The 27983-nt window shown below is 45.2% G+C and overlaps 1 protein-coding gene across 8 annotated transcripts in view; it reads left to right on the top strand.

The window, feature by feature from the left end:
* The window catches only part of PSD3 (pleckstrin and Sec7 domain containing 3), a 140378-nt gene extending 112726 nt beyond the window's left edge, over positions 1-27652 (top strand). For 6 of the 8 annotated variants that reach the window (XM_055790658.1, XM_055790655.1, XM_055790654.1 and 3 more), the window contains 4 exons: positions 43-200; positions 1079-1223; positions 4886-5029; positions 10966-20657. In XM_055790658.1, the coding sequence (XP_055646633.1) occupies positions 43-200; positions 1079-1223; positions 4886-5029; positions 10966-11178 (660 nt within the window). In that variant the 3' untranslated portion in view covers positions 11179-20657. Of the gene's footprint in view, positions 1-42; positions 201-1078; positions 1224-4885; positions 5030-10965; positions 20658-24684; positions 24825-25618 lie in introns of those variants that run through there. The other 2 variants (XM_055790656.1, XM_055790657.1) reach the window with 2 other exon arrangements.
* The last annotated feature ends 331 nt before the right edge of the window (positions 27653-27983 follow it).

Here is a 27983-nt window from a genome sequence, read left to right as displayed (position 1 = left end):
AGAAGAAATAAGATGGCATTTTCCTCCTGTTAACTCTTGCAGGATGAATATAAGCCAGAAAAGGCTTTGTCAGAGGAAGATCTGAAGAATGCAGTTAGTGTGCATCATGCGCTGGCATCCAAGGCAACAGACTATGAGAAGAAACCCAATGTCCTCAAGCTTAAAACAGCAGATTGGAGGGTCCTGCTTTTCCAAGCCCAGTAAGTGTTCCCTTCTGATTTGTGCCAGTCATTGAGGAAAGAAAGCAGTGGTGAAGGAGGGGTAAATTCATGCCTGGATGGGTTAAAGCAGAGGCTTAAGAGGTTCTATCTGTTTATTTGATCAGAAATAAGATTAAGTAGTGATTTGATTAGAGTGCACAAGTAGTTCATAAGAAAGAAACATCAGGTTTTAAGAGGCTTTTGCATCTAGCTGAGAAAGGCATGACAAGATGCAGCAGCTGGAAGTTGAAGCTGCAGGAAATTCAATTTGGAAACAAAGCACAAACTTAGAGCAGTCCGGGTGCTTAATCATTGAAACAAATGACCAAAGGCAGTCTTGGATTGTCTGTCTCCTGATGTCATCAGGTCCTAGCTGAATGTCTTTCTAGAAGATACAGTTTGGCTAGAAACAAAGTTACTACTTAACACAAGAATTATTTGATTAAGTGCTTTAGGCTGTGATATCCAGACAGATGACTTGCCTTTTGCTTTTGACATCAAAAACCTATGCATCAGTCTGGTGCATGAGCCTTTTCTGCTGAGATCCATGTGAAACCTCCTAGAGATCTGTGGTGTCCAGCACAGCTGAGACCTTACGACATATGCCTGAATCAGGGCATTGGTTGGCTCTGTCGTGTGTGTTGTTTGGATTGGGTTAGGAAAAGATGCATGCTAGGGTGAGTTAAGGACTTAATCATGAGCCAGCCTGTGACTGAGATACCTGACACTAACTGCTTGCAAAGATAGACCAGAAAACTGAGCAGGCTGTGAGACTTTTCCAGTTCTGGTTATTCTCGCTTTCCAAATGCCATTGAAGGGGTGGGAAAGAGGTAGAGGAGGCTGAGTCAACAGGTGCTCAATACATGTTTCTTCCCAAGGAGCCAAGAAGAAATGCAGACCTGGATCAACAAAATCAACTGTGTGGCTGCTGTCTTCTCTGCACCACCATTTCCAGCAGCAATTGGCTCTCAGAAGAAGTTCAGTCGCCCGCTCCTGCCAGCAACCACAACGAAGCTATCTCAGGTGAGCTGTTTTTATGTAGAGGGTAGGTGACTGTGATTTCTCTGGCTGGCTGGAGACTGGACAGTGGTCCTTGGCATTGTTTTATAACTGTTGCCGCTAGCATTCCTAGGAGAAGGAGGTTTGCATGGTAAATCTCTGCTCATTTCCCGCTGCAGTATTTGAAGTGGGGGTACAGAATGAGCAGACTTGAATATAATTGATTTATATTTTTGAAGAAGCAATCACCAGCGTTCCTAGGACCAGATACAGATTTTTCATCCTGCGTTTATGGCTCTGCCGAGAACGTTTCAAATATTGTCTGGTGTTTTTTTGAATGTGAGTGTTTATTGCCACTCATTTCAGAAGAAATGGACATACTCCTGGTCTTTGGCTTATTGGGGTGATAAAAGGTGAAAGCTGATGCATCAGGCAAGCATCGACTGTATTTCTCCCATAATACTTTTCCAGACTGCAACCCTTATCAGCTCACGGATTTCCTGTTTGATATATATTTATAAACTGTCTCTTGACAGTCTTTCTGCATGAACATCTTTGGTCTCCCCTTGTGATCACATGGGCTTTTAGCTTCCACAGCATCCTGTGGTAGGGAGTTTCACAGTTCTACTACTTCTTGCACAAAACCCCACCTACTTCTGTTTGTTTTATACTGGCTGTGTCTGATGCTTCTGCCCATAGATCTGGGTTCTTTGGGAGCTGTGATGCATGTCTACAATTCCTCCTGCACCAGCACGAATATGATATTGATTGCGTTGATCAGGTTGACAGAGTGGCGGAGGTGGTAAATCCCAGTCCTAGGTGTATACTTTACGAGTAACCTCTTATAGCTTTTAGTCATCTGCCTGTGCTGGATTGCTTCTTAAATGCATTTTTTTGCCATCTTCCTAGCTTAGCAACACTCCTTAGAAACGACTATCTCATCATCTGTATTTCTCTAAGGGGGTGGTTTTTATATGTCGCCCCTGCTTTTTCCCTCTCCATGGCAGTATCCTGTCTTCATACGATGTGGTGACCGAGTTTCCATTTTCTATTCTGGGTTAAAGTTTAAAACACCTTTCATAAAGAGTAATACTAACTTGTCTCATTCGTGGTTTTACCTTTTTCTCATGCATACCTTTTTTAAAATACTGTATGGGGCTTCAATAATTTACCCCCAGACACCAAAAAAAGCTTTTTTACTCATTTTTGTTCTGTGAGATTGTTCCATTTAGCATGTTTTTTCCTAGTCTCATTGTTTCCATTTAATCTCAAAAGGAAAAAATATAGAACACAGCCCTATCGTTTGTGTCTTGAAGAAGGGGAGACACAAAAAGTGGAATAATATAAGCTGTTTTAGCTAAAGGCAGAAGAGTGTTAAGTGTTCAAAGCAGATAAATTCAAAGGCAAGCAGAAACATGTCTGCTTTTATCTGTCAGTGTGGAAAAGCTGCCAGCAGGCTGCTTCTCATTTGGCAGACAAAAAAATATGAACTGTCAAATCCCTGTTGTTACTGTTCAGGATTTTGTGAGCTGAATCATGATGGACAGTAGTTCTTCAAAGGACCTGTTCCTGGTCAGGCAGAAGTCAGGATGCAGTGAGAATCTAACATGGGCAAGGGAGAGAGGTTGGACATGACAGTTTGTGCAAGATCATTGTACCAAGTTTGCTCTGAAAAGGAGATCAGTGACTGATCTTGTAGTCCAACCAAAGAGGGATGTGACAAAGCTATATATGAAAGAACAACCAGTCCAGAAAAGATCTACTAGGATGGTGTTTTTTCCCTTTTTTCCCAAGAATGTGCATGTACACACAAAAGCTCCAAAGAGCTACTGCCCTGGAAATTACAAGTGCCAAATTAATAGCTGCTTAAAGGCCTCCTGTCATCAGGCTGTAGAACTCACTGCAACATGATGTCACTGGGACGAGGGATTCAGCACAACGTAAAGAGTGATTGGGCACTAACAGAGAGCACAAGCAGATCCAGGGTAGTTACTAACAGCAACAAGAATTTTTGGCAGCCAATAGCCTTCCACGTATAGGTGGAGGCAAATTATCCCACATGTTTCTTTCTTCAGTTCTCTTGCAAAATAGTTGAAACACAAGATTAGCTGGGGCTCAGCTATCATCCTCTATAGAAGTTTTCCCCCTTTCTGGTCTTTTCCTCAGCTGCAGGTCAGTGAGCTGAAAGGCTCACTCCCTGGTGTGGCTCAGTGTGGCGCAGGCACGTCCAAGCTAGGCTTGACACTGCAAGCTGTGCTGCCGCACCACTGGGGGACAGCTCCTGGCAGCTATCCCCTCCTCTGAGGCTAGGTACTGTGCGGGAGCTGAGCTGGGTACTGCCCGCTGGTACAACAACTCTGGCTGTGTCACAACAATTCAGTTGATGCTTAATCTAATCAAAGTGAAAACATTTCTTCTATCAGCGGTTTCACTGATCCTGAAACATTCCTAAATTAAGCCCCAATTTTAACATTTATCCCTTTGTGTCTTCTTAAAAAAATAATTACATTAATCTGTTCCTCTAAGGACACTGATTACATACAGTGCTCTCATCCTTACTTTGTATAAAATACTTGTTAGTCAATACTATAAAGCAAAGATTTGTTATTAAAAATTCTCCTTCATAAAAGATGTCGCTGCACTCAAGTTAGCACCTTCTACTTGACTGCAAATAGCATTGTAAGCCTAGTCAGACTGGGTCCAACATGGAAGTTATTCAAGAAAAAAACCAAGCCAAACAAAACCCGAAACAAACAACAATCCCCCCCCCCCCCCCCCCCAACACTAAATAAAGGCTCTGCTTACAAAAAAATTGTATGATAGTGTTTGATCTGCATGGTCATGTCTATATTTTGGACTTACCTAATTCAGACAAAATTTCAGATCAAAACCTAGGAATGGCCAGAAGGCCAAGCTGCAGGAGATGGAAACCTTCTGAGCTGGGGGAAGGTTAGCTGACAGATGGACTGGAGGAAGTGCATGGGCCTGGGATTATAATAAAGGAAATCACCTAGAAAGGGAGAGTAGCAGCTCCTCACTTTCTCCAGCTGCACAGTGGGATAAAAGCTGGTAGCAGCTTAGCAAAACGAGATGCTTTTTGAGGGTTGGACAGCCCTTACTCTTCTGGATGCATTGCATTGTTCTGAACAAACGGAAACGGCAGACCAGAGGGTGTTTGGTAGTGCAGAAAGGGAGGGAAGGGCCCTGACCCCATGTCTTTTCTGTCCTGGAAGGCATGACTTTTAAATTGCAAAGTCCTGAGGCAGGGTCTTCACCTGTCTCATTCTGCCCTTTGCCTAACTGCATGCACAACAGCCTTAAATAATTTGCTAAAAAAATTACTAGACTAGAAGTGTCATGTTGTCAGCAATGCTCCGCAGCAAGCTGCTTTCGTTGCTCTCAGCAAGGCGAGGGATGACAGGTTTGCTATCCTTCCCAGAGGCATCTGCTAGCTGCTGAGGTTTTATGCAAACTTGTCCACTGCTTGGGTGCCTTCAAGAGAGCGGTTGGGGACAGAGCTCTGGGATAACAGACCTTATCAATCTAACTAAAATTAGTTACAAAATGATAGAAAGAGAGAAAGAAAAAGGAACTATTTGGTATTATTGTACAGGGATCTATGTATTTTCATTTGCTTATTGAATATTTTAGATTGTGTCACTTAAGTGCTTAATGTGTTTCTGAAGGATGAACAGCTGAAGTCCCATGAAGCTAAGCTGAAGCAGATCTCCACTGAACTTGCTGAACATCGCTCCTATCCTCCTGACAAGAAGGTCAAAGGCAAGGAAGTAGATGATTACAAACTGAAGGACCACTATCTGGAGTTTGAGGTATGTATGGGAAACGTTACTACTTTTCCTTTTTGGGTGTGGATGGGGCAGCTGGTCTTATATTTGGGATATAGTCCTAAAGTTCTGCATTTTTCAGCTTATTTAACTGAGGAGTATGTGCTTGTTAGATACATAACAGCAATCCTAAAAGCTACAATGTGGCTCCTCTTTCCGGTAAGGCTTTCCTGTGGCCTTAGCCATGAGTTTAGCTCCTCATCTGTAAAATCGAGGATAAAAATATGACCCCCTGTGCTTGCCTGCTGTATCTGTTGGAAGAGATAATGTCTTCAGACAGGAACTGTCTTATCTTGCAAGACCATGTGTTGCCTAGTGTGTTGGTACCTCAGTCTATGGAATGACTGCATTCTGCAGTAATTGCACACCGTGATAATTGTCTTCCACTGTATGTTCTGAAGGAACTGCTCCTCTAAAATTATTGTCATGGGCATGCCTCATCAGAGCCATTTGTGTTGTGTACCAGTGGGCTAGATGTCAGGACGAGCAGGAAAAGGGTAGAATTAAAGATCATAGGACTGAGTGATGCAACTTAGGCAGTTGCATTAAGACCTTGTTCTGAGTATCTGACAGCAGCTTTTATCCATCATGGTGTCTGCCACATTGCAGGGCTATGTGGGATGGAGTCAGCAACCCCAGCAGCTGCCTGGTATTTTTCATGGCTGCCCCACTGAGCTTTTTCCCCCAGAACTGAGAGTCAATGTTGCCTTGAGTCTGAATGGATCTTGCTCTAGATAGGTGCTGCCAGGCAAGGAGTATCTATAGTCTGAAGAAGACAAATACCAGGTAAGACAAAAGTCAGAGGGACTACCAGAGGAGATGCTGGAGGCAACACAAGCCTCCAAAACTGAAGTAAGCCCCCTTCCATGTGTTATATGAGTTTCTTCTGGAGGAGCTCTTTTTACTCCTGGGCTTGACTGGTTGTGTATTTTTGCTTTTGCAGAAGATTATAACCGCCTGGGTTTGACTTTGCTGTAGCTCTGGGCTGCGTTGCGTATGGTGAGCTTGAGGTGTTCTGCATAGATGTTTTGCTACTGTTTTGTATAGGGAGCAGAGATGGCCAGTTTGTTCTTCCACATCTCACACACCTGAAATGATCTGAGCAGCAGTCAGATAAGACAGTGGTGGACAGGACTGGCAAGCAACAGGAGAGACTATATAATCAATAAAATAGGACTGAAGTGAGGTGAAGGGGTACCTTCTATGGCTGGAGTGCTGTCATGAGTGGGTACAGACATTTCAGAAAGGACAGACAGGGATGGTGAGAAAGGGGTCTCACCCTTTACGTGACTGAGTAGCAGGCACACATTAAACTTTGCCAGAGGAAAGGTGATGAGCCAGCTGAGAGCTTGTGGGTCAGGATTAGCAGGCACACCAAGATGGGGTGTCATTGTGGTGGCTGTCTGGCAAGCCTTTTTAAAAAAACATGAAAAAACATTGTGTTTGCAGGCCCTGGTCCGCATGGGGAACTTCAGCCACCCCTATATCTGCTGGAGGGACAACACAGCAATCCAGGACACATTTCTGGAGTGCAGTGTCAATAAGTTGCCAACACAAGTTACAGAGGAGCAGACAAGCAGAGGCACTTTGCTGCACCTCTCACTTACAAACTAGGAAGAACTGATTTGGGATATGAAGGTCAGGGGCAGTCATGGCAGCAGCGACCATGAGATCTTGCACTTCACGATCCTGAAAGGAGAGAGACAAAGTAAAAAGTAGGATCACAACCCTGTACTTCAGGAGAGCTGACTTTGGCCTGTTCAGGGAACTGCTTGGAAGAATCCCGTTAGATAGGAACTTGGGGAGAAGGGAGCTTTGGGAGAGCTGGTCGCTTTTCAAGGATGGCTTCCTCTAAGCTCAGGAATGGTTCACCCAGACGAGCAAGAGACCAGTCAAAGATGGCTGAAGGCTTTCATGGCTGAACAAGTTGCTCCTGGCAAAACTCCACCGTAGAAGTGTGCAGGACATGGAAGCAGTGGCAGGTGACACAGGAGAAATAGAAACACTCTCCAAGCATGTAGAATTCCATTTAACCCATGTGGAGCTGAATCTGGCAAAAGATGCGAAGGGCAGGAAGAAAGGTTTCTAACAGCAGGAGAATTAGGGAAAATATGGGCCCATAGTGAGGCAGGGGACCTGGTTACAGAACAGGGAAAGGCCAGGCTACTCAGTGTCTTCTTGGTCTGGGTCTCTACTGGTAAAACCAGCCTTCAGCGGTCACAAATACGTAAGCCTAGTGAAAAAGTCTGGAGCAAGGAAGACATACCCTTGGTGAAGGATGATAAAGTTAGGGGATATTTAAACTGGACCTGCACAAGTGCATGGGATCTGACGGGATGCGCTCATGAGTGCTGAAGGGGCTGGACTGATGTCATTACAAGGCCACTCTTGATTACCTTTGAAGGGTTATAGTGATCAGGGGAGGTCCCTGAGGACCAGAGGAAAGGAAATGTCATTCCTTTCTTCAAGAAAGAACAGGAGGAACAGGCTGGTCAGCTATTTCTCAGCCCATGGGAAGGTGATGGAGCAATTTCTCCTGGAAATCACTTCCAAACATATTAAAGACAAGAAGGTGATTGTGAGTAGTCTGCATGGGTTTATGAAGAGGAAATCATGCCTGACCAACATGATAGCCTTTAATAGTGAGATGTCTGGCATGATCAATGAGGGGAGAGCAGTGGGTGCTGTTTGTTCTTGACTTTAACAAGGAGTTTGACATTGTCTGCTCTTAACATTCTCATAGACAAGCTACTAAAGTGTGAACTATGAAATTGACATTAAAGTGGTTTGGAGGCTGAACAATCAAGCTCAAAGGGTTGTGATCAATGGCACAATGTCAGTTTTGAACATGGCACTCAGATATACAGAGCAAGCCACACATTTTCACTCTGTGGGGTTCTTGTGCAACCTGGGAGAGCAAAGAATTTCTTGGCTTTGTGTCCTTGACATGAAGTTTATTTTCTATCACTTCTAGAAGCATGATGAGTTAGGGTGAAGTGTAGGCTGGGATGTTAGATGATTTTAGAAAAATTGATGGAGAAGGAGATTGTTGTGGGGTTTTTTTCTGTTTTCTATCAATTTTATCATGGTGGTCTTTAGAGAAATATTTCTCAGGTACCTCAGTACAAACCAAAACAGTACAGCCCAGGAAACAAAAGATGTCTTCTTCCCTAGTGAGAGCCTTGAACAATAATTGAACTGTGCAGTTCAGATATGTGATCAGCACTGCAGGAGTGCCTGCCTAGGCAGGTAAGGGGTGGCACCAACTTCAGCTGGCACAGATTTTGCAGGTCATGTTGAACTATTAATAGGCAGTTTAAAAAAAGAAATTAGAAAAGGAAAGGTGAGCTAAATGAAAATCCTGAATGGAAACTTCCCCCCAGATTTGGGGTTTCCTCACCTTCCCTTCAAAAGAAAGACATGGTAGAGTCAGGCAGGAGCTGGTGACAGACCTTGCTGCATGGGGTCAAATCAAAAGGGCAAGAGGCAGGTGAGACAGCATGTTGTACTTGGCTTTTTCAGGCTGAGACTGCAGACCAGACCTTGCATCTGTCTGCAAAGAGCCATGCTGATACATCTCCAGAAGCACACCAGAAGGGCCTCTGAGTCCCAAAGGAAGTAGCATAGTCCCATTAGGAAGGAAGAAGCCAGGTGCCTTTTCTGTAGGCCTTTGTAATTCCTGTTTTCACCCACTAGCGAGACAGTGTTTCCCTTCTGAAGGGAGGTGAACGAGGAGGTGCCTGGTCCTTGTTCAAGGGTGCAGCCAGGAGCATTTCTTCTTGCTGGTGTCTTTGCTTGCAGACACCAAGGGAGGAACATTGCCTTTTGCTTGCTGTCTGAAGAAGTACTGCTCCAGGTGATGGCTGATAAATTGCAGTGAATTTGTGGTTTGAGGGAGATCTTCAGAGTGCTGTAGCGAGAGAGATGAAGCTAGAAATTTGATGGGTGGCTACCTCATCTCCTCTTTATTATGTGCATTTAGTCTTCAGAGATAATGTTGTAGAAACTTCTGAATGGTTTAAGTTTTGTTTTCTTACTTTCTTGACAGAATCTTCCAGATAATCTCTTTTAATGGAAAATTTCCATCAGCTTTAATGCCTAGCTTCAAATGTCACATCACTAATAGAGCAAGTTGGTTGCAGTTGCAAATGCATGGTTTAATTGTGATAGAAATCATGAGTCCACAAAGTCCAGGGCAGAATGGCCATTGCCAGACATACAGGGCAGAAGATGATCCTGGATTTCCATTCTGATTGCTGGGTCTTGTGACCCTAGTGATGTTTACTGGACCAAAAAGGAACAGAAGTCCATACGGAAGTCCCTCTCTCCCTTGATGAATATTACATCAATCCCAGGCTTAGAGCACTGGCTTGCCTTCTGTTTTGCAGAGGTGTCCCGTTTGTTGTGTGATGAATCATTCATCACCCCAATGCATCATCATCATGGTTCTGCTTGCTGTTTCTCCATTTCCTTTTTTATTGAATGACACATCTTACCTGCTTCATCTGTTTGTCTCTCGCATTGTGGAGCTGGAGCTCCAGATACGGAATTGATAAAAATGCTTTTTATTTAATTTTCAGGTGGATCCTTTAATGATCCTCCTCTATGAGGTGTTGCTTATTCAGAGACTCATTGGAAACCCAGTCATGTTCTCTCCTTCCTGCCCCCTCCCCCGCCCCTTATATATTCCACACTTCAAAGCAGTTACCAAGCTTTTTGACTTCTACCCTTCAATAATTGTTTCTGAGAAAACTTCATTATTTTATTGTAATTTGGAAGAATTTTTCTTAAACACCTTTTCCTCTGTCAGGAGCATAATAGTTTGGCAGATGTTTTGCCACTCTGAAGTATAAATTAACAATCAGTGCAATGTTTACATCCTCCTTCCCTGGTCCCAGCCCACTGAGATCACCTTAATTACAATGCCTGCACCACCTCTTTAGTGGATATGTCAGGGGCAGGTTATTACACAAATCCCAGGAGCTGGGTTGCTCAGTTCTCAGGACCTCCTGCCCCAGCTTCTGGTTTTGAGGCCCTGCAGGAATCTTCTGTTAATGTACCCTTATTTCTTGGTTGCTGTGGTATCCTGTGCAGAAAGATGCTATTGAGGAACACAGAGCAAAATCTTTAGTTGGAGTGGGAGCGCTCCATTCCAGACAAGGAACAGAATAAGTGGACGTGGGGCACAGTAAAGTGAACTTTTTCCAGTTGAAAAATACAAGCGTCTAGAAAGAGAGCGACCTTCATCATTCACAATGAGTGGCCCTGTCAGGGGAACATGCTGTGCTGCTGTCATAGCCCTCTCATCTGCTCCTTTTTAAGGTCTGGACTTGCAGAGTATCCTCTCACAGGCTCAGTGGTGGCCTTAGCAGGACCATGCTTTGGTTTTTCCCCCGTGGACTGAAGCAAGGAAAGCAGGACCTGCTTGCTGGTGGGAGTGGAGGGTTGCAGGGGAGAGCTGCAGCCAACCAGAGCAGGATTTTTGTTGTCCCTTAGTTTGCTGCACTTTATTTCCGTGCCTGTGTGGGGCACATAACATCTTAATATGTGTGAGCACAGAATATGACTCAGTGTGACTATGGTCAGCAAGCTTTCGCTTGATGGTGTTACTTGGAAATCACCACGCGCTCCAACTAGCTGAGAGCCACTGTTCCAGCAGAGCACCAGGATTTATGTGCTGCAGAACTGAATGCCTCTAAATGCACACCACCCCTGGGCTCAGCCTGCCTGAAATCCTTTTTGTACAATGTAATTTACATTAACCACCATTGTTCATGTCCACAGCAGGTACCATTGTTCACATCCATATTAGGCTCCTGGCTTTCAAGGCCAGCAGAAACCATTAAGTTACCCAGACATTCTCCCAAGTGCTTCTGCAGACTTTCTTCAGACTGATTGGGGCCTTTCTTTTCATTTCCCAGAAAAATCGCTATGAGATTTACGTTGGCCTTCTGAAAGAAGGGGTGAAGGAGCTGCTGAGCGGAGGAGAGAACGATGCACCAGGACTGAAGAAATCCCACTCGAGCCCTTCATTGAATCAGGAGTCTCCAGTCAGTGCCAAGGTGAAACGCAATGTCTCGGAGAGGAAGGACTACAAGCCAGAAACACCCAGCATTAAGCAGAAGGTCACTTAGGATGGAAATGACAACTAGGGGAACAGCCATGCAGCAAAGTACCGGTGGTCAAAATTTTTTCATTTAATAACCTGTCATTCACAAAAAATAAGTGCATCTGCCTGAATGGGGTGTTAGTGACATTTTCTATTGTATATTTTGCTGTTTCTGTGCAGATTGTGGGAGATGTCTTTGCTCCTGCTTTGCTTTGCTTTGTTAATTTATCATTTAGCAGTTGAAGCATCGGGACTTTTTTGTGTTGTTCTGTTTCTAAAGGAGCTGGGGGAGGGGTAGAGCGCTGTGACGTATATTCTGTCTCTTCCCCGTTTATCTCCTCCCATCGGCATGTGGCTTTCATATCTCAAGTCACTTGTCACTTTATTTATGTGGTGGGTGGGAAAAGTAACTGGACAAATGCTGCAGTGCTGTATATGCAGGCTGTAGCTGTGAGAAAATCTGTGGGAATGGGCAGCTGCAGAAGGCTGGGAAGAGCCTGGGATGCTGGGAATGCTGGTTTCCTGACAATACAGAGCATGTTAGTACTGGTACTTAGCAGCAGGTGCTACAGTAGTCACTGTTGCTTGTCGTTATTGCATTGACCCTGGACCCACGAGTGTAAACGAATGAAACCTGGGAACCTCTGGCAATGCTGGGATGACAGCATTGCAATAATTCGTTTCCTTCCAAGGAGAGTCTTCTCCTGAGTTAGCAGGCTGGGAGGTATCCAAAACTGTGCTGTCTTTGCAATCAAAGAGATTAGGGATTACCCAGTCAGAATGAATACCTGGGCTTTAAATTTGTTTGTGCAGGAGGCTGCTGTAGATGTCAGCCATCAGCATTGTATTTTAAAGATAAAGGGCCTCTGTGTAGTTTTTAACTATACGCTCTCACTTAGCTGCTATATAGAGCCTTATGATCTATTGTGCCCTGATACTCCCCTGTCCAGGAGTTTCCTTGTTGATGTGCACAGATAGGTGTTTGCAATTCCTGTGCTAGTGACAAAGCATTTTGCCTTTTCCCTTCAGGAAGGGATTCTCCTCAGCTCTCCATTTTCCTGCTTTGGCTCCCATAGGCGGAAGAGGCTGGTGCAGACTGGAGAAGGGGACAGATGTGTCCTCACTGCAGGCCAGTGTGATGTTGGCCTGGCTACTCTGTGCCTGGAGTAGCCTCACATCAGCCTCAGCTTTGGCAGATCCTACGCTGCACCTGCAGGGAAGCAGCCCGCCTTCCAGCTCACGTGTACTCTGTACCAGGCTTTCAGAGAGAAGCACAGGACAGGGAAAGACCACTGTGAGTAGAGCTTTCCATACCTGAAAGCCCTGTTTGTGCCACAGACCCTTGGGGTGGCCAGCAGTCTTTAGGCACAGGGAGTAGAAAGAAAAGAAGAAATAATTTTCCTACTTCCCAGCCCTTCTTGCCTGGGCAGCATCATGGCTCTGCAGAGAGCGCTGGCTCACCTGTTACTTAACACACTGGGTTTTAATCTCAGGTTTGATACTGGTCCACTGGGTGAGCTCGGACAGGTCTCTCCCATTTTGCCGCACCCTTCCCCTGTATGGAGTAGTACAACCGAACTGGCCTTTCCCACAGAGCACCTTGGGAGGTAATGTTGAGGGCCAGTTGAAATTTGTTTGTTGCTGTTATTTTTGTTGTGCCTGGCACAGGACAGATTTCCTGATGGATGCAATTCTTAACGCATATATAAACATCAAGATCAATGCAAGGGCTGTTTAGAAACGTGCTGGTGTTTCCAGCCGAAGTAGTCAAAGGGCCACACATCAAAAAAATTACTGCCTGAGTGGGTTTGTGCTTTGCCAGACTTCCCAAAGTCAGTTAATCTACCTTATTGAATTGCCAGTCTTGTGGGCAGGACAGGGAGTGATGAAAGAGAGAAGGACCTTAACAGCCCTGTGTGACTTGCCTCCCCTGCTGAGGAGCGCTGTGCGACAGCTTTCCTGGTGTTGTGCTCGACAATGGCTGTAATGGAGATGCTGCGGTCTCAGATGGTGGGAGGTATTGAAGCAAATCAATCCTTGCAGTTGCAGTCCAGCAGCAAAACCACATGGGACTGTTTCCACATATGATGCTGGGACACGCGCGCTCACATCTGGCATCTGCCACTGAAAGTGGCCACTCTGCGCTAGAAGTCAGGAGGTTGGCCCTAACCCAGGCAACACTGCTAAAACTGCAGAGTCCCCAGCAGAAACAGCCACTGCTTCCCAAGCGCTGGGGCTTCGGAAGTTGTGCATGCTTACTACAATAGAGCAAAATGTTCAGTCCTCTTCCTGAAGAAGAGAGATGCTTTCTGCTGCTGGAGCCAAAGTGGTGTGGTACAGCATGCTAAGTTAGGAGACTCAGTGCAGACAGGTGCATGATAGTGCTCATTGGGAGGGGTTCTTTGAATTAATCAAGTGTGGTAGATCAACAGCTCACAGAGGGGAAACAAAGCCAGATCGCTGCAGCTGTTCATCATGCTCTGGTGGTTTAAAACAAACAAGCATAAGAGAGAGAAGAAATTCATTTGGGGAATGCCAAATGCACATTTGAGAAGAAAACTTGTTCGGTCTTAAATAACAGGGTTAGGAAGCATGCGGCAGAAACAAAAAAAATTTGTGCAGATTTGTAAATGGGCCCTGGTTGGCTGTCAGGGTGGGGTTGTCTGGATGAGCTTTTTCAAGGCAGGCTGGAACATCCAGCAAACCTCTTGTGATTACGGAGTGCAGTGCTTTAAAAGGCAAAGAGGTGACATTTAACATTTTTTCCCCAGCTTTTAAAAATATTCTGCATGCTGTAGACTGCAGTTAAATTGCTGAGCTCAAAAAGAAATTATTTCTCTAAAATGCGTTTCCCAGCTTTGACACAGAAACTGGATAATTCCTCTTCAAAGTCATTGCAGAGGAGATGATTCGAAGCAATGGAAGTCAAAAAGTAAACTACAAAAATGATGATTTTTTTTTCATTTTTCATTATTTATTCTCTATTTCCATGTATACTTGTAAACAGCTTAGGGTATATTTTTTTAAGTCTCATCTGGGCTTAGAAAATGCAGTTTTTCACTGCGTTTTTTAGTCATTGAACATTTGTTGAGCTTGAAGTACTCTTGGTGAGACTGCTGAGGTGTGCAGATTAGTTTACTGAGAATTTGTCAGGTTCTGCTCAAGTTTTAATTAACGCTGTTTTGCCCCGTTGCTTTACAAATTCTAGGCATCCTAGGCACCCATATGAAAATGCACATTTCAGAGGCAGAGAAAAAGGTGATCCTGTTGTGAATGCCTAGGGCTGTTCCTAGACTCCCTTAGGAATGGGATCATTTAATCAGCAGCACCATAATTTGCTTGCCCCCCAACCTTGACACCCCCCACCCCACCCTTGTAAAGGGTGGGGGCAGCTTCTCAGGAGGTCAGTGGTGCATCTTCTTGAGTGCTTGAGTGGTACCACTGAGAGTCTGGCCAAGTAGCTTTGCATGAGACCCAGTACCTTGCCTTTCTTTGCTGAAATGTTTGCCTTTAGCAGAGACCAGTGCTTGACCTCAGTGATTCAGCAGCTGCTGTTGCATGCAGTATGCAAGGATACTCTGCTGATTTCCAGCCCTCCTCTGGGACACACCATGCACCAGAACTTGGTATCAGCAGAGCAGCCTGCCGCTTTCCAGGGGGGCTCAGTGTGAGCAGGACTTACTGGCAGATCACTACAAGCATGTGTGTGTAACCCAGCCTTTGTGTCAGTGATGCAGGGAGGCGTCATCCTTCCTTGTCATCCTCCCTCCTGCAGTGTGCAACCATTGCTCAAGCAAAGCCTTGCCTGCATCCCCCCCTCTCAAGATGCAGGCAGAGGTCATGGATGGATCCATCCTACTCTGAAGCATTGCTGGTTGCTAACCCTCCAGAGGCTGGACCATCTCCTCTCCTTGACTGAGGGAAGAGAGGCAGGAAAAGGTCTCGCTGGGTTTGTTGCACCTCACAGAAGAGGGGTTAAGGAGAAGGGCAAAACTGCCTTCCCCCTCTCCCCACTCAGTGACCAAAGCAGGTATGATACTCTCCCAAAGCCAAAACCACACTCTTCTCCAGGAGTCACCAGGATGCAGGGATCTGGTTGAGATGGTTTTCGTTCAGCAGCAGCTGCTAAAAGAGTCTCTTTGGAGCGGCTGTGTGTTTGTGTGCGTCCTGCAGATAAATCACGCATGGACCAGTGAACATGACTACAGCTTTTAAATCCAGTATTTATGTTGTGTCTTTAATTGATGTAGAGAGATAAGTCACCCAGCAGAGTGATTAATGCAGCGGAGCTGTGGGGGAACGCTGTTCAGCTGCGACGCTGACTCAGACAGTTTTTTCATCTGTAGCCAGCCACTTGTAAATGGTTACCAGAAGCTTTTTAAGAGCTTGTAACAGCTCATCACTTAAGTGCTTTCCCTCTGATCCCACCTGCTCCCAGGGTGCAGTCTGTCCACTTTTGGGGGCTCTCCTGGAGAGCAGTGCTGAGCACAGCCCTGCTTTGAGCAGGGGTTTGGACTAGCAGACCTCCAGAGACCAGAATTGTTCAGTGATTTTTCACAGCTACAGTGCCTTCTGTAGTTCTTCTGGCTTGAAACAGCCAGTATTTTTGTCTTTCTCCAGTGCAGGAGTGAGGTTCTTGCTTCATTAGAGCAGCCCCTTCCGTGAGGAGGTGGTTGTGGCAGTGGAGAAAGCCAAAGGCGGCAGGGTTATCACTGGGCTTCTGGAGGCATTATATGGCAATGTTCTTGAAAGCGGGGAAGGCTTTTCTCTGCAGACAGCATACCGCTTACCATCTCTGCATTCTCCATCCCTAAATCAATTTTGGCCTTATCACAGTCTGACAGCTCCTCCTCCTTTTCTGTCAAGCTGCTCCTGTCTGTCATCTTAGCACCTCAGCTGCTTCTGTATAACAGGTCTCTTTCCTTCCATGCTTACAGCAATCTAGAAAATTTGACTGTCCCATCTTGCCTTGAGAAAATCTGCCCTGAAGCAGTACTGCATTGAATGGATAACCCTGTGAACAGCTTTTTCATTCTGCTCGTTGGTAGCCTGTGTTTCCAACCACAGTTATAGCTGGGAGGTGCGAGACGGAGTTGCAGACTGCCATGATCCTCTAGCATTACGCTGCAGGGACACAAGGTCCCCCCTCCCACACTCAAGACCAGACAATTGAGGCATTCCTAGTCTTGTTTCCAAAAGTCTCAGAGGCAGAGGCTATAGGCACAGGCAACCCATGCTGTGGTGAAACTTTGAAATGCTGTTTTGCAAGGAGCTGGGTACTTTCCAAATCAAATGGCCATACATTTTGCAGCCTTTTGGGGAGCTGTAAAAAATGTTTAAAAAGGAAGGAAAAAAAAAAAAAAAGAGAAGCCATTTTCAACCAGTGTCCCCCAAGCACAGAGAAGTTGTATCCAGGTTGTTAGAAACGCCAGCTGCTTTTGCAGAGACAAAGGCAGTATACACACTTTATCTCAAGCAATGTTCCAGCTTGTTGCTTCTTTAAAATTTTTCCCACTGTTGCCCTCTCCAAGGCTCTGGGATGTCACATCAGCTCTGAGAGGGCAGTTATGAAGTCTACATTTCTCCCCAGAGCATGACCAGAGCTCCCCAGCTTGTGTTCCCAGCATCCGATACCTAGGCTGCCTAGAGGGGTAAACCAACAAAGCTGTCTCAGAAATTGCTTTGAAAGAGCTAGTCTCCAGCTTGTGCTTTTTAGAGGATATTTTTAGTGCATATAGGAAGCAGTATGCCTGGCCTCTCCTCTTCTCTCTCCCAGAGCTCTCCCAGCAGCATAGGTGTAGTATAGTGAGCTGCTTCACCTGGAGCTTCACTCTGTGGGGCCTGAACATTTGCTCCACCAACAAGAGGCTTTGTCAGCATCCAGAAAATGCTATCGAGAGAAGTGATACCACCTAAGCTGAGCACCAGTGCGCAGGACAATACTTCCTTTACAGTCAGAAAACTAGTGCCACCCTCTGTGCTTGGTGACCTGCTGGGCACTGTGTGCTTGAGCATTACCCTCAGCGCTGGGGGTAATTGGAAATGCTGGCTTCCTTTTTCACCTGCATTGTGCTTGTTGAGAGACTGTCCCTACCACCTGCTGCTTTTCTTCCTTGTGACAGCAGCACCCTCATCCAGGGATGCCACGTTCCTGTTGTAAGGTGGCTGGTTTAAATAAGAGCAAGGAGGACAGGTCCTGGGGAAATGTGTATCTGCTCTCCTGTTGGCAACATCCAGTTGAACAGTGAAAGGAGGCAGCCTCAGCACTCTGCAAGGTACCTTGGAGAGGATACCTTGCTTGTCTATTTTGTTAGCTGCATTGAGGCTGTATTTTAATTACTAGAGCAGTTCCCTTAGCAAATGCAAGCAACAGCTTTCCATGACTTTGCTGCATGGTCAGAAGGAGCAAATTTAGGCCAGCCCAAAGCGTTCCCTGTGCTACGCTTTGAGCAGTGAACTACTATGTAAAAAATGAGGGACCTCCCACAGCATCTGCTGTTAAATCTGTGCCAGGAATCAGCTGGGGTATAGGCCAGAGGTTTATTTGGACTGAGGAAAAGTACATCACTTAGCAATGCAAGGATTGAAAGTGCTACAGACTACAAGGGCAGGATTTTTCACTGACATAAACCACTGTAATTGGTAGCCACTCTGAAGCAGTGGTCCTGTATGTAAGTCACTTAAATGAAACCAGCACGAAAAGTTACTTTTTGTCTAAGCAGGCAAGATTTCAGCTTCTCCTTGGGTAAGTGAATATCCTGGTGTAACCACAGAGCAGCTAGCTAAGCTGCTGTGGAGACTTGTTTTACACAAAAAACCTCCCCTGAGCCTCTTGCTGGGAGAAGGGAGATGGATGATACCCAGTCTATGTCACTGTACAGGGCAAACTGACAGTGATATAAGTCTTAAATCACTTAGACGCTTATGAAAACCTCATGTTAATGCTGTCAAATTCTGAAAGGCTGTAGGATGAGAACAGGGGTGGGTTGTGTGCTGGTTTTTTTTAATCTGTACATATTCATGACAAATATGTCCTCTTACTCAAGGTTGGGATTATAACTTGGCTAAAACAAGAGAGTTTTTTGGCAGTTTGGTAACTTTAAAACCACTACTCTTTGTATGAGGTACAGTCTGAGACTTATATTACTTGGTGAACATGTTTAAGTGATGCCTATAGATGTGTGTACATATTTCATAGGTATAGTACGGCTTCTGTGGCTCAGCACTCCAAAGCCTGCTGTTCTTTTCTGAGGCCTATTTTGGTCAAAGCACTTCAGCAGCTGCAGGCTTTGTTAGGATGCTTGTTGTTCTAGTTCTCTCAAATTAGGTTAAACTGTCATCAGAACTTTTACAGATTTAGGGTATCCCTTGAGCTGCGTTGATCTCCATGTGTTGTCCGCCAGGACCTGCCTGTTATTCTGCACGTCAAAAGCAAAGGCATATATTTGAGAGTCTAAGTAAGGATTACTGGGTGGGATTTTCTGCTAGCTTAACACTGGGTTGACTCTCTCCCTATTGATGTCACCCAGTGCCTGCACCGGGAGCATCTGTGCTCACTTCTGAAAATCACACTCCGGGGATCTAATACACAGCTTTACTTCTGAAAATGTTGACCTCGCTCTGTGAAAATTCAGCAAGGGGACATCATGTTCAAAAGTGTCCAAGGAGGACAGGTGCTTGTGATGTCTCCTGTAGATACGGCCGTACAGCAGTAGTGAGGGTTTCTTTCTGCAACTGTACAGATTTTTGAAAGAATGTCTGGCTCATCAGCCGGGAGAAGAAGAGCGGCAGGGCTGAAGTATCTCTGGCATCTCATATGCCTCCCAGAGTTTTCCCTTGGGAGGTTAAAAAAACTTTTTAACAAGTTGCTGGTCTAAGTAAAAAGACGTATGGAAACCCAGTGGGTTTTCCTATTGTGCTCTAGTCAGGGCAACACTAGCATTATCTGCATTATCCCTGGAAAGGGAAAGCAAAGCCTGAGGGTAGGTTTCTTACCTGGAGTCATAAAACTTGTCATTCAGTTAACCTTGAAGCACTTGAGCAACCTCAGTGAAGCCATGCCTTTGTACTTCACTGGACCATGGCCACAGTGATTGTGTTTTGCAGAACTGAGACATGAGTGGACTGTAGCTCAGGATAAAATGAAGAGGGACAACCCCATCACCTTGCTTTGGGCAAGCTGTAATCCTGCAATCCCTTTTCAGGCACAGAGCTTCTCCCTTGGGTTACCTGCCTCCCATGGTGATATAGTGGGAAGATGATGTGAGCACTGTCACACTCAGAGGCACAGCTAGAAAGTGTCAGTTGCCCTCCACCTGAGCTGCTGCAGAGTTGTTTTTCATTATGCCAAGAAAGGGGACTGAATTTTCAGTTATTGTTGCATGATACTCAGCAGGGAAGAGTAACTCTTGGTAGTGGTAGTGCACAAGAACATTTTGCACATGTGTGTACACACACCCTGTGCGTCTCTTATGTGCAGACCTAATCTTACAGGGCCTGAGAGCAGTCCTTGCAAGACCTTTCCTGTCGGTGGTCTCTCATCCCTTTTGCCAAGTGTAGGAACCTTCTTTCTGATAACCTCAAATGTGGTTTACTTTCATCACTGAATCGCTGGTGTATTTTTCATGCAACACACTAGAGACGCAGTCCCGGTCTCACTGCTTGTGGTAACTTCTTGGTCTGCTGTGAAGCAGCATTGAGGTAGTCACTAAATCTTTTCCAGCGGCGTGAAACTTGCTGCTCTGACTCTTGGCATGGTCATTGTCTTGGGTTTGAGGCTGTCCCACCACCAGGGCACCCTATTTTGTCCCTGGGAACATGCATGGGCAGAAAAGCATACTCCTCAGTGATCAGAGTCAGAGCTGTGCAGACTTAAGTCAAGCCCTTGTTCATGGGAGATGTGTTCACGTGCTGCTGATGTCCATGAGGACTCAAACATATACTTGCTTACAGAGATGCTTTCCTGAAGCAGAGTTGTCACTCTTTTCTACAGATACTACAGGATGCCCTCCCTTATTCTGCTTCATGTAACTGGTACTAGAATGATCATTTCTTGATAAATGAAGGCACTTAATCAGTCCTCTTCCCCTTGGAAGAAGGATTTTTGGGGATATTGTTATATCATTTAAAATAATATTTTGGATTTTAAGTTTACATTGCTTTATTTTTCACTTGAGGTGACTGTATATAAATATTTTCCTCTATTTTATCATTGCTGATAAAGTAAGCCTACGGTATACAGATAAATAATTTGCCTTTGATGTATTGAAACTGTGAGATATAAAGTAGACTTCTCTCTTGTGTCCATGTTCCTGACGATAACTCTGTTCCTCTGTGTTTTTATAAGTTGGAATAAATGTTGCTTACGGGCAACAGAGAGCCTGCAAGCTTCCCAAGAATTTTTATGTAATTGAAATCAAGCAACCCTAGTGAAGGATCTCACATACGTATAACAATATATGTATATGTACAAACTTTAGAAAGAAATAAACCAAATGTATTTCATCTTCTGCAGTTGAATGTTTTTTATTGGAGCCTTTATTATTGCTTCCTATGAGTAACAGCATGAAGGTGGCTTTACCGGCTCATACAGCAGCTTCTGGCTGTCCTGCTCGAGAAGGATACAGACCAATGAGCTGGTGCAGCTGTTTCCCCAGTGCACACTTCTGACTTCTGTCAGTCAGCAGTTTCAAGGTTTCTTGAGCTGGAGGATGCACGTACAGTCTGCCTTACAGAAACATGGTCAAGACCTGCATACCTCTGCCAGGGCAAAGGCCGGTGCAACCCCACATAAATATATAGCCGACAGTCCTTACCGAAGGAAGCATGAGGAGGCACGTGGTTGGGGTAACCAATGCAGCCAGTGTACTGCGTGCAGGCTAGTCCTGCAAGAGGGCAGATCTTAACTTTCACACCTCTGCAAGAGGTTACTTCCCCTCCAGGCTGTTACAGGGTATGTAGCCTGCAGAATTATTACTACTTAGCTGTGAAGAGACACCAAGAAGAGAATTAACTGATCAAAAATGGGTTTACCAGCACATGGATGGAACAGGGAGACTGCAGCAAACAGCTGTTCAGAGATTATTGGGAGGTGACTCAAGATTTTTTATGAGGCAGTTTGAGGGTGCCATCAAGTTTGGGAATTGCCATTGGATTGGCCTGGTGGATGGGAAGCAGGGTTCCATGAGAGATAGAAAAGCTGTACACTAAAGAAAAAGTGGGAGTGCAGAAGGACAGAGGTGCGAGTGGGTAAGAAACAATGGCTGTCCAAAGTGAGAGGAAGCAGGCTGTACAACACACAGAAAGCAACAGCCTTGTGCTTGCTGTTCTTGGGTTGGACATGGGAAGATAGGATACTGTGTGGAGGGTGAGTAACATGGCAAATGAAGAGAACATGTCCAGTACCAGGTGGGACATGGAGAAGCTTTATAGTAGAACTGGAGACAATAGTAGGGAAGACATGTTTTTTCTTACTAAAATCTCTGTGAATGTTTGACCATCTTGAGATGATTGTTTCTTTGTATGTTTTCCTCCTAGAGACTCTGCATGTTGCCTTTAGATGAATAGCAAGACCTCCAGCACTTGAGATAGTTACGTGCTTTTTTTTTTTTTTTTTTTTTTTTCACACCATGCCATGGGGTGTCAGATTTTTTCATTGCCGTTCCATCCTGGTTACTTCAAAGCACTCAGGGTTTTTGGTTCCAATGCATGATCCTGGATTAGTATGTCTTTTATGAAAAGACTAAACAAAGTGGTGGTGAGGATGGGTGGGAGTGGGTGGCCCAAATGAATATTTTTACTGTGTCTGAATGTTAATGTCAGTGCTACTCACCGCATCTTTTCCTATTTTGTCTTCCTAGCTGACAAAGTCAACGCTGAGCATTTTCTGGTGATTTTCTGCCTGGAATCATTAGTCACGTCACATTGCTCACAATGCATTAAACTAGAACAAAATGACAGAACAGGTGCAAAGTGAAAGACAGATGCATTGATACTCATTTCATTGTCCATTTTCAGTTCAGGTTTCCAAGTACAGAATACAATTGTGAAGGGAGCCTGAAAAGGCTAGCTTGTATATGCAGGTGAAACCTCCACAGTCCACAGAAGCTACACATCTCTTTGGCTATTTATAAATAATGTAGCATGAGAGAGTGACTTAGCCCAAAAGTAAAGCACAGCTTGGTCTGCAAATGTCATGAGTATCTCTAGATTAGAAATGCAAAGCAAGGTCTTACCCAGCAGAGCACTAATGTATTGCAGTGGCCTCCTAAACGGCAAGGAAAGGGCAAAAATACACAGTAGCTTTTAAGGTAGAGTTTGAAGTGGAATTATATGATAACCCAGGTTTTTGTTTGTCAGGACATTGCATATTCCAGCTCTTTCTTTCCATGTTTTCTGCTAAATTGACGTTTCTCAATGTTAATTTTAGGGCATCTCTTCTAGTCCCGTTCCAAAGCTATTTTTGGAGTAGATCAGGTGTGTAGGTGATGTGGGTCTTTGTATTGTTGGTCTGCTCTTGACCATAAGACACAAAGACAAGGAGCTTAACTGGAATGAGATAGAGGAATCAAGGCTAAGTAGACTGATTTACCTAGGAGAATGTGTAAGGTCATGTGTTGTTAACATGAACGGGCAATTTGTGGGGAGGTTTTGGCCCCCTGTACCCAGGCAGGGGTATCAAGAATACTGCATAAGGCTGAGATTGCCCCAGTAACAACTTCAGAAACACCAGACTTTGGTACAGATTGCTGAATTGGGCCAGTGAGGAACAAGTAACAAGGGATGTGCTGTGTCTTAGGGAGGAACTTGAGCAGAGAAAGAGGGGGATAAGTGTGGCAAAAAAAGTTGTTCCAGAAATAGAAACAATGATAGGTAAGGTAGAAGATCAGGTAAAGAACAAAGGACGAGGCAGTCTTCTGAAAGGAAGAATGCAGGTGTGTACAGATGACAGTGATGCTGACTTGCAAACCCAAGCTGGCAGAACTCCCCATTGGGCTTTCCATCAGGTCTGTGTCTGAAAATCTCAGTGTGAGAGCATGAGCTGCAGAGTGATAGACTTCCACCCTGGTGGTAGGTCATGTAGGGTGGGAAACATGGAGGATTTGTAAGTGAATAGTAGATGTGTGTGATTCATAAGATTTAGGAGTGTTAGATTAACAGCTTTATAATTGTGTGTAATAGAGTAGGAAATAGTATAATTGCAGATTAGCCATAGTGGTGTGTTTATTTGAAAATTAGTATATTGATTACTTAATAGATTGACCAGTTTCTTAGTAATGTGTTGGTTAGTCACTAAATGCTGTAGTTTCCTAAGTCAGTTACATCTTGGTCTTGCAATACAAATGGAGGGAGTTGCTTCTTTAAGTAACGTTACACGGGGAGAAAGGCTCCAGGACAGTTCCTGCCTAGTCTTAACTTGCCTCAGCCACAGCAAGTTTAATGACTTAGACAACTGCAGGGATATTTGTAAAAATCTTTGAAGATACTGGAATTATTCAGGAACTCTGCCAGTGATCACAAGCACAATCTTTAGGTTTTTAAAGGATGAGTCTTGAGAATGCAAAAATAACAGTGAAAAGGACGTATTGGGAAAGGTCTGTGAATTAAAATCTCAGGGACAGACTTTTATAGTGCACAAGCATTGTGTTTTCTCAAAGAACATGTACAGGCGCTGGTGGGCCTTCATCTGTGCAGTCTTGAAATGTAGGTGAAATATACTGTACAGATGGCTAGAAGACTGCAGAAGAAAGCAGAATATAGCACCAGGGACTAAAAACTGTGGAAAAGAAAATGGAAAAGATGGTTTGCCCAAGCGGAGAGCAACCATGGACTGTTTGAAAACCAGAGGCAAGACAAAAACTGAACAAAACTGGGGAAAAAAAGTATGGGAGGCAATTGAACAGTACACAGATTCAGTTATCACTTGGAGAAGACAATCCATTAATAAGAAAGGAACAGCCACCTGTGAAGGCTGCCTAATGCCTCCCTTTGTCCAAGTGCTCTTTTGGTGAAAAGTTCTTATGCCCCCATTGTTTGCAGAGGCACTTTGAACACTGTCAGGGCTGCGGTGGGGTCAGGAGAGTGTGCTGTGTGCTGGCCTTCAGGGAAAACTGCTCAGAGTTAGCCAAGATAGATATTCCGTCCTGTGCTTTGTAGCTTGGAAGACAGCAGCATCCCTAGGCCTGTGCACTGTCAGCTGGATGGGGAATGGCTTTGCTGTAAAGGACAGGGAAAAAAAAGCCCAAACCCAAACTCTGAAGCCTATTTTCCCCTCACCACTATACAGAGATTGTTCAAAATACATGAGTTTGGGTGGTTTTCTCCCCACCCGCCGCCCCTGCCCCCCAAAATGTCTTTGTTCAGCCAGAAATCATCTTTCTGATCTGCCTCACCCTTTGATGCTAAGTTCAGAAGTGCAGGGTAGGGATGCTTTGTCACCTCTTTGGGAAGGTGAATAATTTTAGTCAGTTTGAGCAACCTTCTCCTCTCTGCCCAGGTGTCTAGTGTAAAAAAGCACACTTTCTCTTTTCAGGGTAATTCCAGCCAGGACTTGTTAACCAAGATGTGTGGTTCTGGACACTTACTGTGGGTGCAGTCTTCAGCACAGATGCATGTCCTATCATTTGAGAATTGGTTTTGATCAAGGTGATGACAGGGATGCTGCTGAGAAGGGTGGGTGTGGAGAATGCCTCTGTCAAGCCTGAAGTGCATATGTGATACCCAGCTCTTGTACACACTGCTTCCCATCCCATCCCATCCCATCCCATCCCATCCCATCCCATCCCATCCCATCCCATCCCATCCCATCCCATCCCATCCCATCCCATCCCACCCCTGTGCTGGGCGTTCTGTAAGTACAAGTACTGAGACTGGGGTGGATGGAGCCAGGGCCATTCCTGGCAGCCAGTTACTGCATCCTTGGCTTTATCCAAATAGATGCTCACTGTGGCAGGAGCTTGCAGTGGGCTGTGCCTGGGGTGGGAACACTCTCCATGTCTGAGCTAAAACATCCTGCTGGGACAGTTTTGTGGGGGCCTTGCAGCCAGCTGATGATAGCAAGCACAGTGTAAAACCCAAGTCCCTATTACCACAGCCATACCCACACTGCGTTTCTCAGGCAACTGAGGTGTGGGCGGCAGTTAAGAGGTTGTAATTGTTTCGGGGGTGGGGTGGGGTGGGATTGGGGGGTGTGGAGGGAAGAAGCCCATATACACACACACATGAAAAAAACCCAATAACAACAAAAAAAGAAGTGCTCTTTCTGTTTAGCTGCAATTTCTGACTGCACTTTAGACAAATTGTCAGAATCTGCATTCCCGTTGGCAGGGAGCCAGGTTCCCTGGCATGCTGATTAAACTGTGTGTGGGCAAAATGTAGGCAGATGATGGGGACCTGGTACACTGAAATCTTGGTGAGCTTTGTTTTCCATTGCTGCTGCTTTCTTTTTCTCTCCAAACTCCTTGCAGGCTAGTTTTCTGACCATCCCTGGCTGGATCTGTTTTATGGCCTGAACCTTCAACTTTGGGAGCTGAGAAGAACCGTGAAGCCACAGAGGCAGGTGCTCATGGTGCATAAACTCTAGCTGCTCATTCACCTGCAGGTGAGCAGATAACCCTCTTGAGTGCAGTGAAGCTATTGGAAGGACCAAAAATGCTGGCTACAGCTGCAGGTGAATGTTGACCCTCTTCTGCGAAGGACCCAGCCAGCCAGCACAGTATGTGCTCCTGATCCAGCTCCAGCTGGGAGCTCAGTCTGTGACAGCTCCTCTGAGGAACACTGCTTTTCTTCAGTGGGCTATGCTGCCCTTCCCCAGCCTGGGGCACCGGAGTCCCTCTGGCTGACACCACAAGCAGCTCACGAAGCACTGGAGCTGCGGAGTTTAAGAAATTTCTAGGCAATCTGCTGCTTAAGTCTCACACTCATCCACTGCCTGGCATGTGAAGACTAGGAACTGTTGTATCCTTCCTGGGATATGTGTCTGCTTGTCATGGTGGACACCCTTGGTTTATACTGACTCATTTCTTCACTGAATTTTCACTTGGTTTCTCATAATTTCTCTCAGGGCTTATCAGCACTCAGTCAGGAAGGTAAAATGAATTGACAAACCTTTGGAACCACAGCGCACACCGGGTGGAGACACTTCTCAGGAACGTAACGGCTGTGCTCCACTGTGATTCGAAGTTGCTCCACTTCCATGTGGGAGCTGATGCCACCACAAAGGGCTTGACTGGATAGCTACACCTCAGGTGAGGTAACTGCTTTAAAATGGGTAAGCTGCACTGCACGGAACACCTTTGTGGGCACCCTGATTCAGACGCAGGGTGGCCTCTGGGCAGCCTAGCTTCTGGAGCAAGGCAAGCTGAATCCCTTTTCTAAATCTGAACATGCAGGCTGAATCCCTTTTTTAAATCCCACGGCAATTTGACTCACATATGTAGCTAATTCCTCTTTAATTTTGTAAGAGATCTGGCACAAACAAATCCCTAGAGGTATTTTGTAGCCCTCTGGACTCTTGCTGCACTTATGATTCATCAGATGTGTCTTGATGTTTAGCTCAGTGTGCAGTCTGACTGACAGGGCCTCCTTGCCAAGCATTAGGAGCTGGAGAAGTCCTGCAGGGGCTTACATGTGTGAACTGTGCAGTCTGCGGCTCAGCCTCTCACGATTACAGAGAAGGGTCTGGTCCTCCAGTTAGGAGCTACCAGGAGGTTGAGGTGCCAGCTCCAGATCCATTCTGGCCATGGTCTGCCTCTGTGTCCAGGAGCCAAGGTGGTTTCACCCTCGAGCTTCCCCAGGAGCGGACCAAGACCAGAGCTGCATCTGTGCATGCCAGTTCTGCCCATATTGTGTAAACAGCAGACTCTCAAGGGCAGGGGCTTCGTCTGTGTACATTCATTAGTAATAAATATTAATCCTTATGATTTGCAAACTGCTTGGCTTTCAGAGACTGGTATGACTTTAATGAAAAACACACAAGGCCTGGCATGGTGTTTTATGAACCTTGGGAATGGTTTGACTTGTTCAAATGTATGCTTGGCTTCGAGTCACAGAAGGGATCAGTCAAAGGAACAGTCTTTTCCCTCTGATGCACCGAGGTTGATTCCTTGAATTTGAGGGGTTTAAATAGCCACTTGACACAAGCATTAAGGAGTTTGAGTTGAAAAATTCTTGATGGTGAAACCACGGTGGAGGCAATTGATCCCAGCTCTGGCAAGGTCAAGGAAAGATCACTCAGATGGTAAAGGCAGAGGACATCTACCAGCTTTTGTCAGCTGAGAACTGAGCTTTGGTGGGCGATGAACTATAGATTCATTGGGGTGCCAAACCTAGGAAACTTTCCCTGTAAATTTGCTCTGATCTGTCTCTCATCTAAATGGATTTAAAAACACATGAAGAAAACGAAGTCCACCCCCATGTAATGGGATTTTCAGGTTTGTCATTCCACTCTTGGGGACTCTGATTGTGCCAAAAGACATTAAAATGAGAAGGAATAAAAAGAACTGTGTCCCTCCTTGTCCATTCAGGTACCTCCTATTGAAGCACAATTTTTATTCCACATTTCCTCAGCAGGTATTCCTTGAGGCCTGGTGAGTTTCTGCAGTCCTTGCAGTGTCCCACCTTGAATGCCAAAATGCTGCTGCCATTGTTGCTGTTCCTCTTTTGGCTGTGATAGGTGTGAGAAAACTCCAGATTTGGTTGCTGATATACTTTTAGTATCTCATCCGAGTATATCATCCCTTGCTTATCTGTGCCGCTCAGTGCTTATATCATTGTGTGAACAGACCAGATCACATTGTATCCTCTCCCCATACTGTTGTCCTCTAGATGGAA

This window comes from Falco peregrinus, chromosome Z (assembly GCF_023634155.1).
Source record: "Falco peregrinus isolate bFalPer1 chromosome Z, bFalPer1.pri, whole genome shotgun sequence".
Lineage (NCBI taxonomy): Eukaryota > Metazoa > Chordata > Aves > Falconiformes > Falconidae > Falco > Falco peregrinus.
Note: the sequence above shows the minus strand (reverse complement) of the source record. Positions and strands in the feature narration are given on the sequence as shown.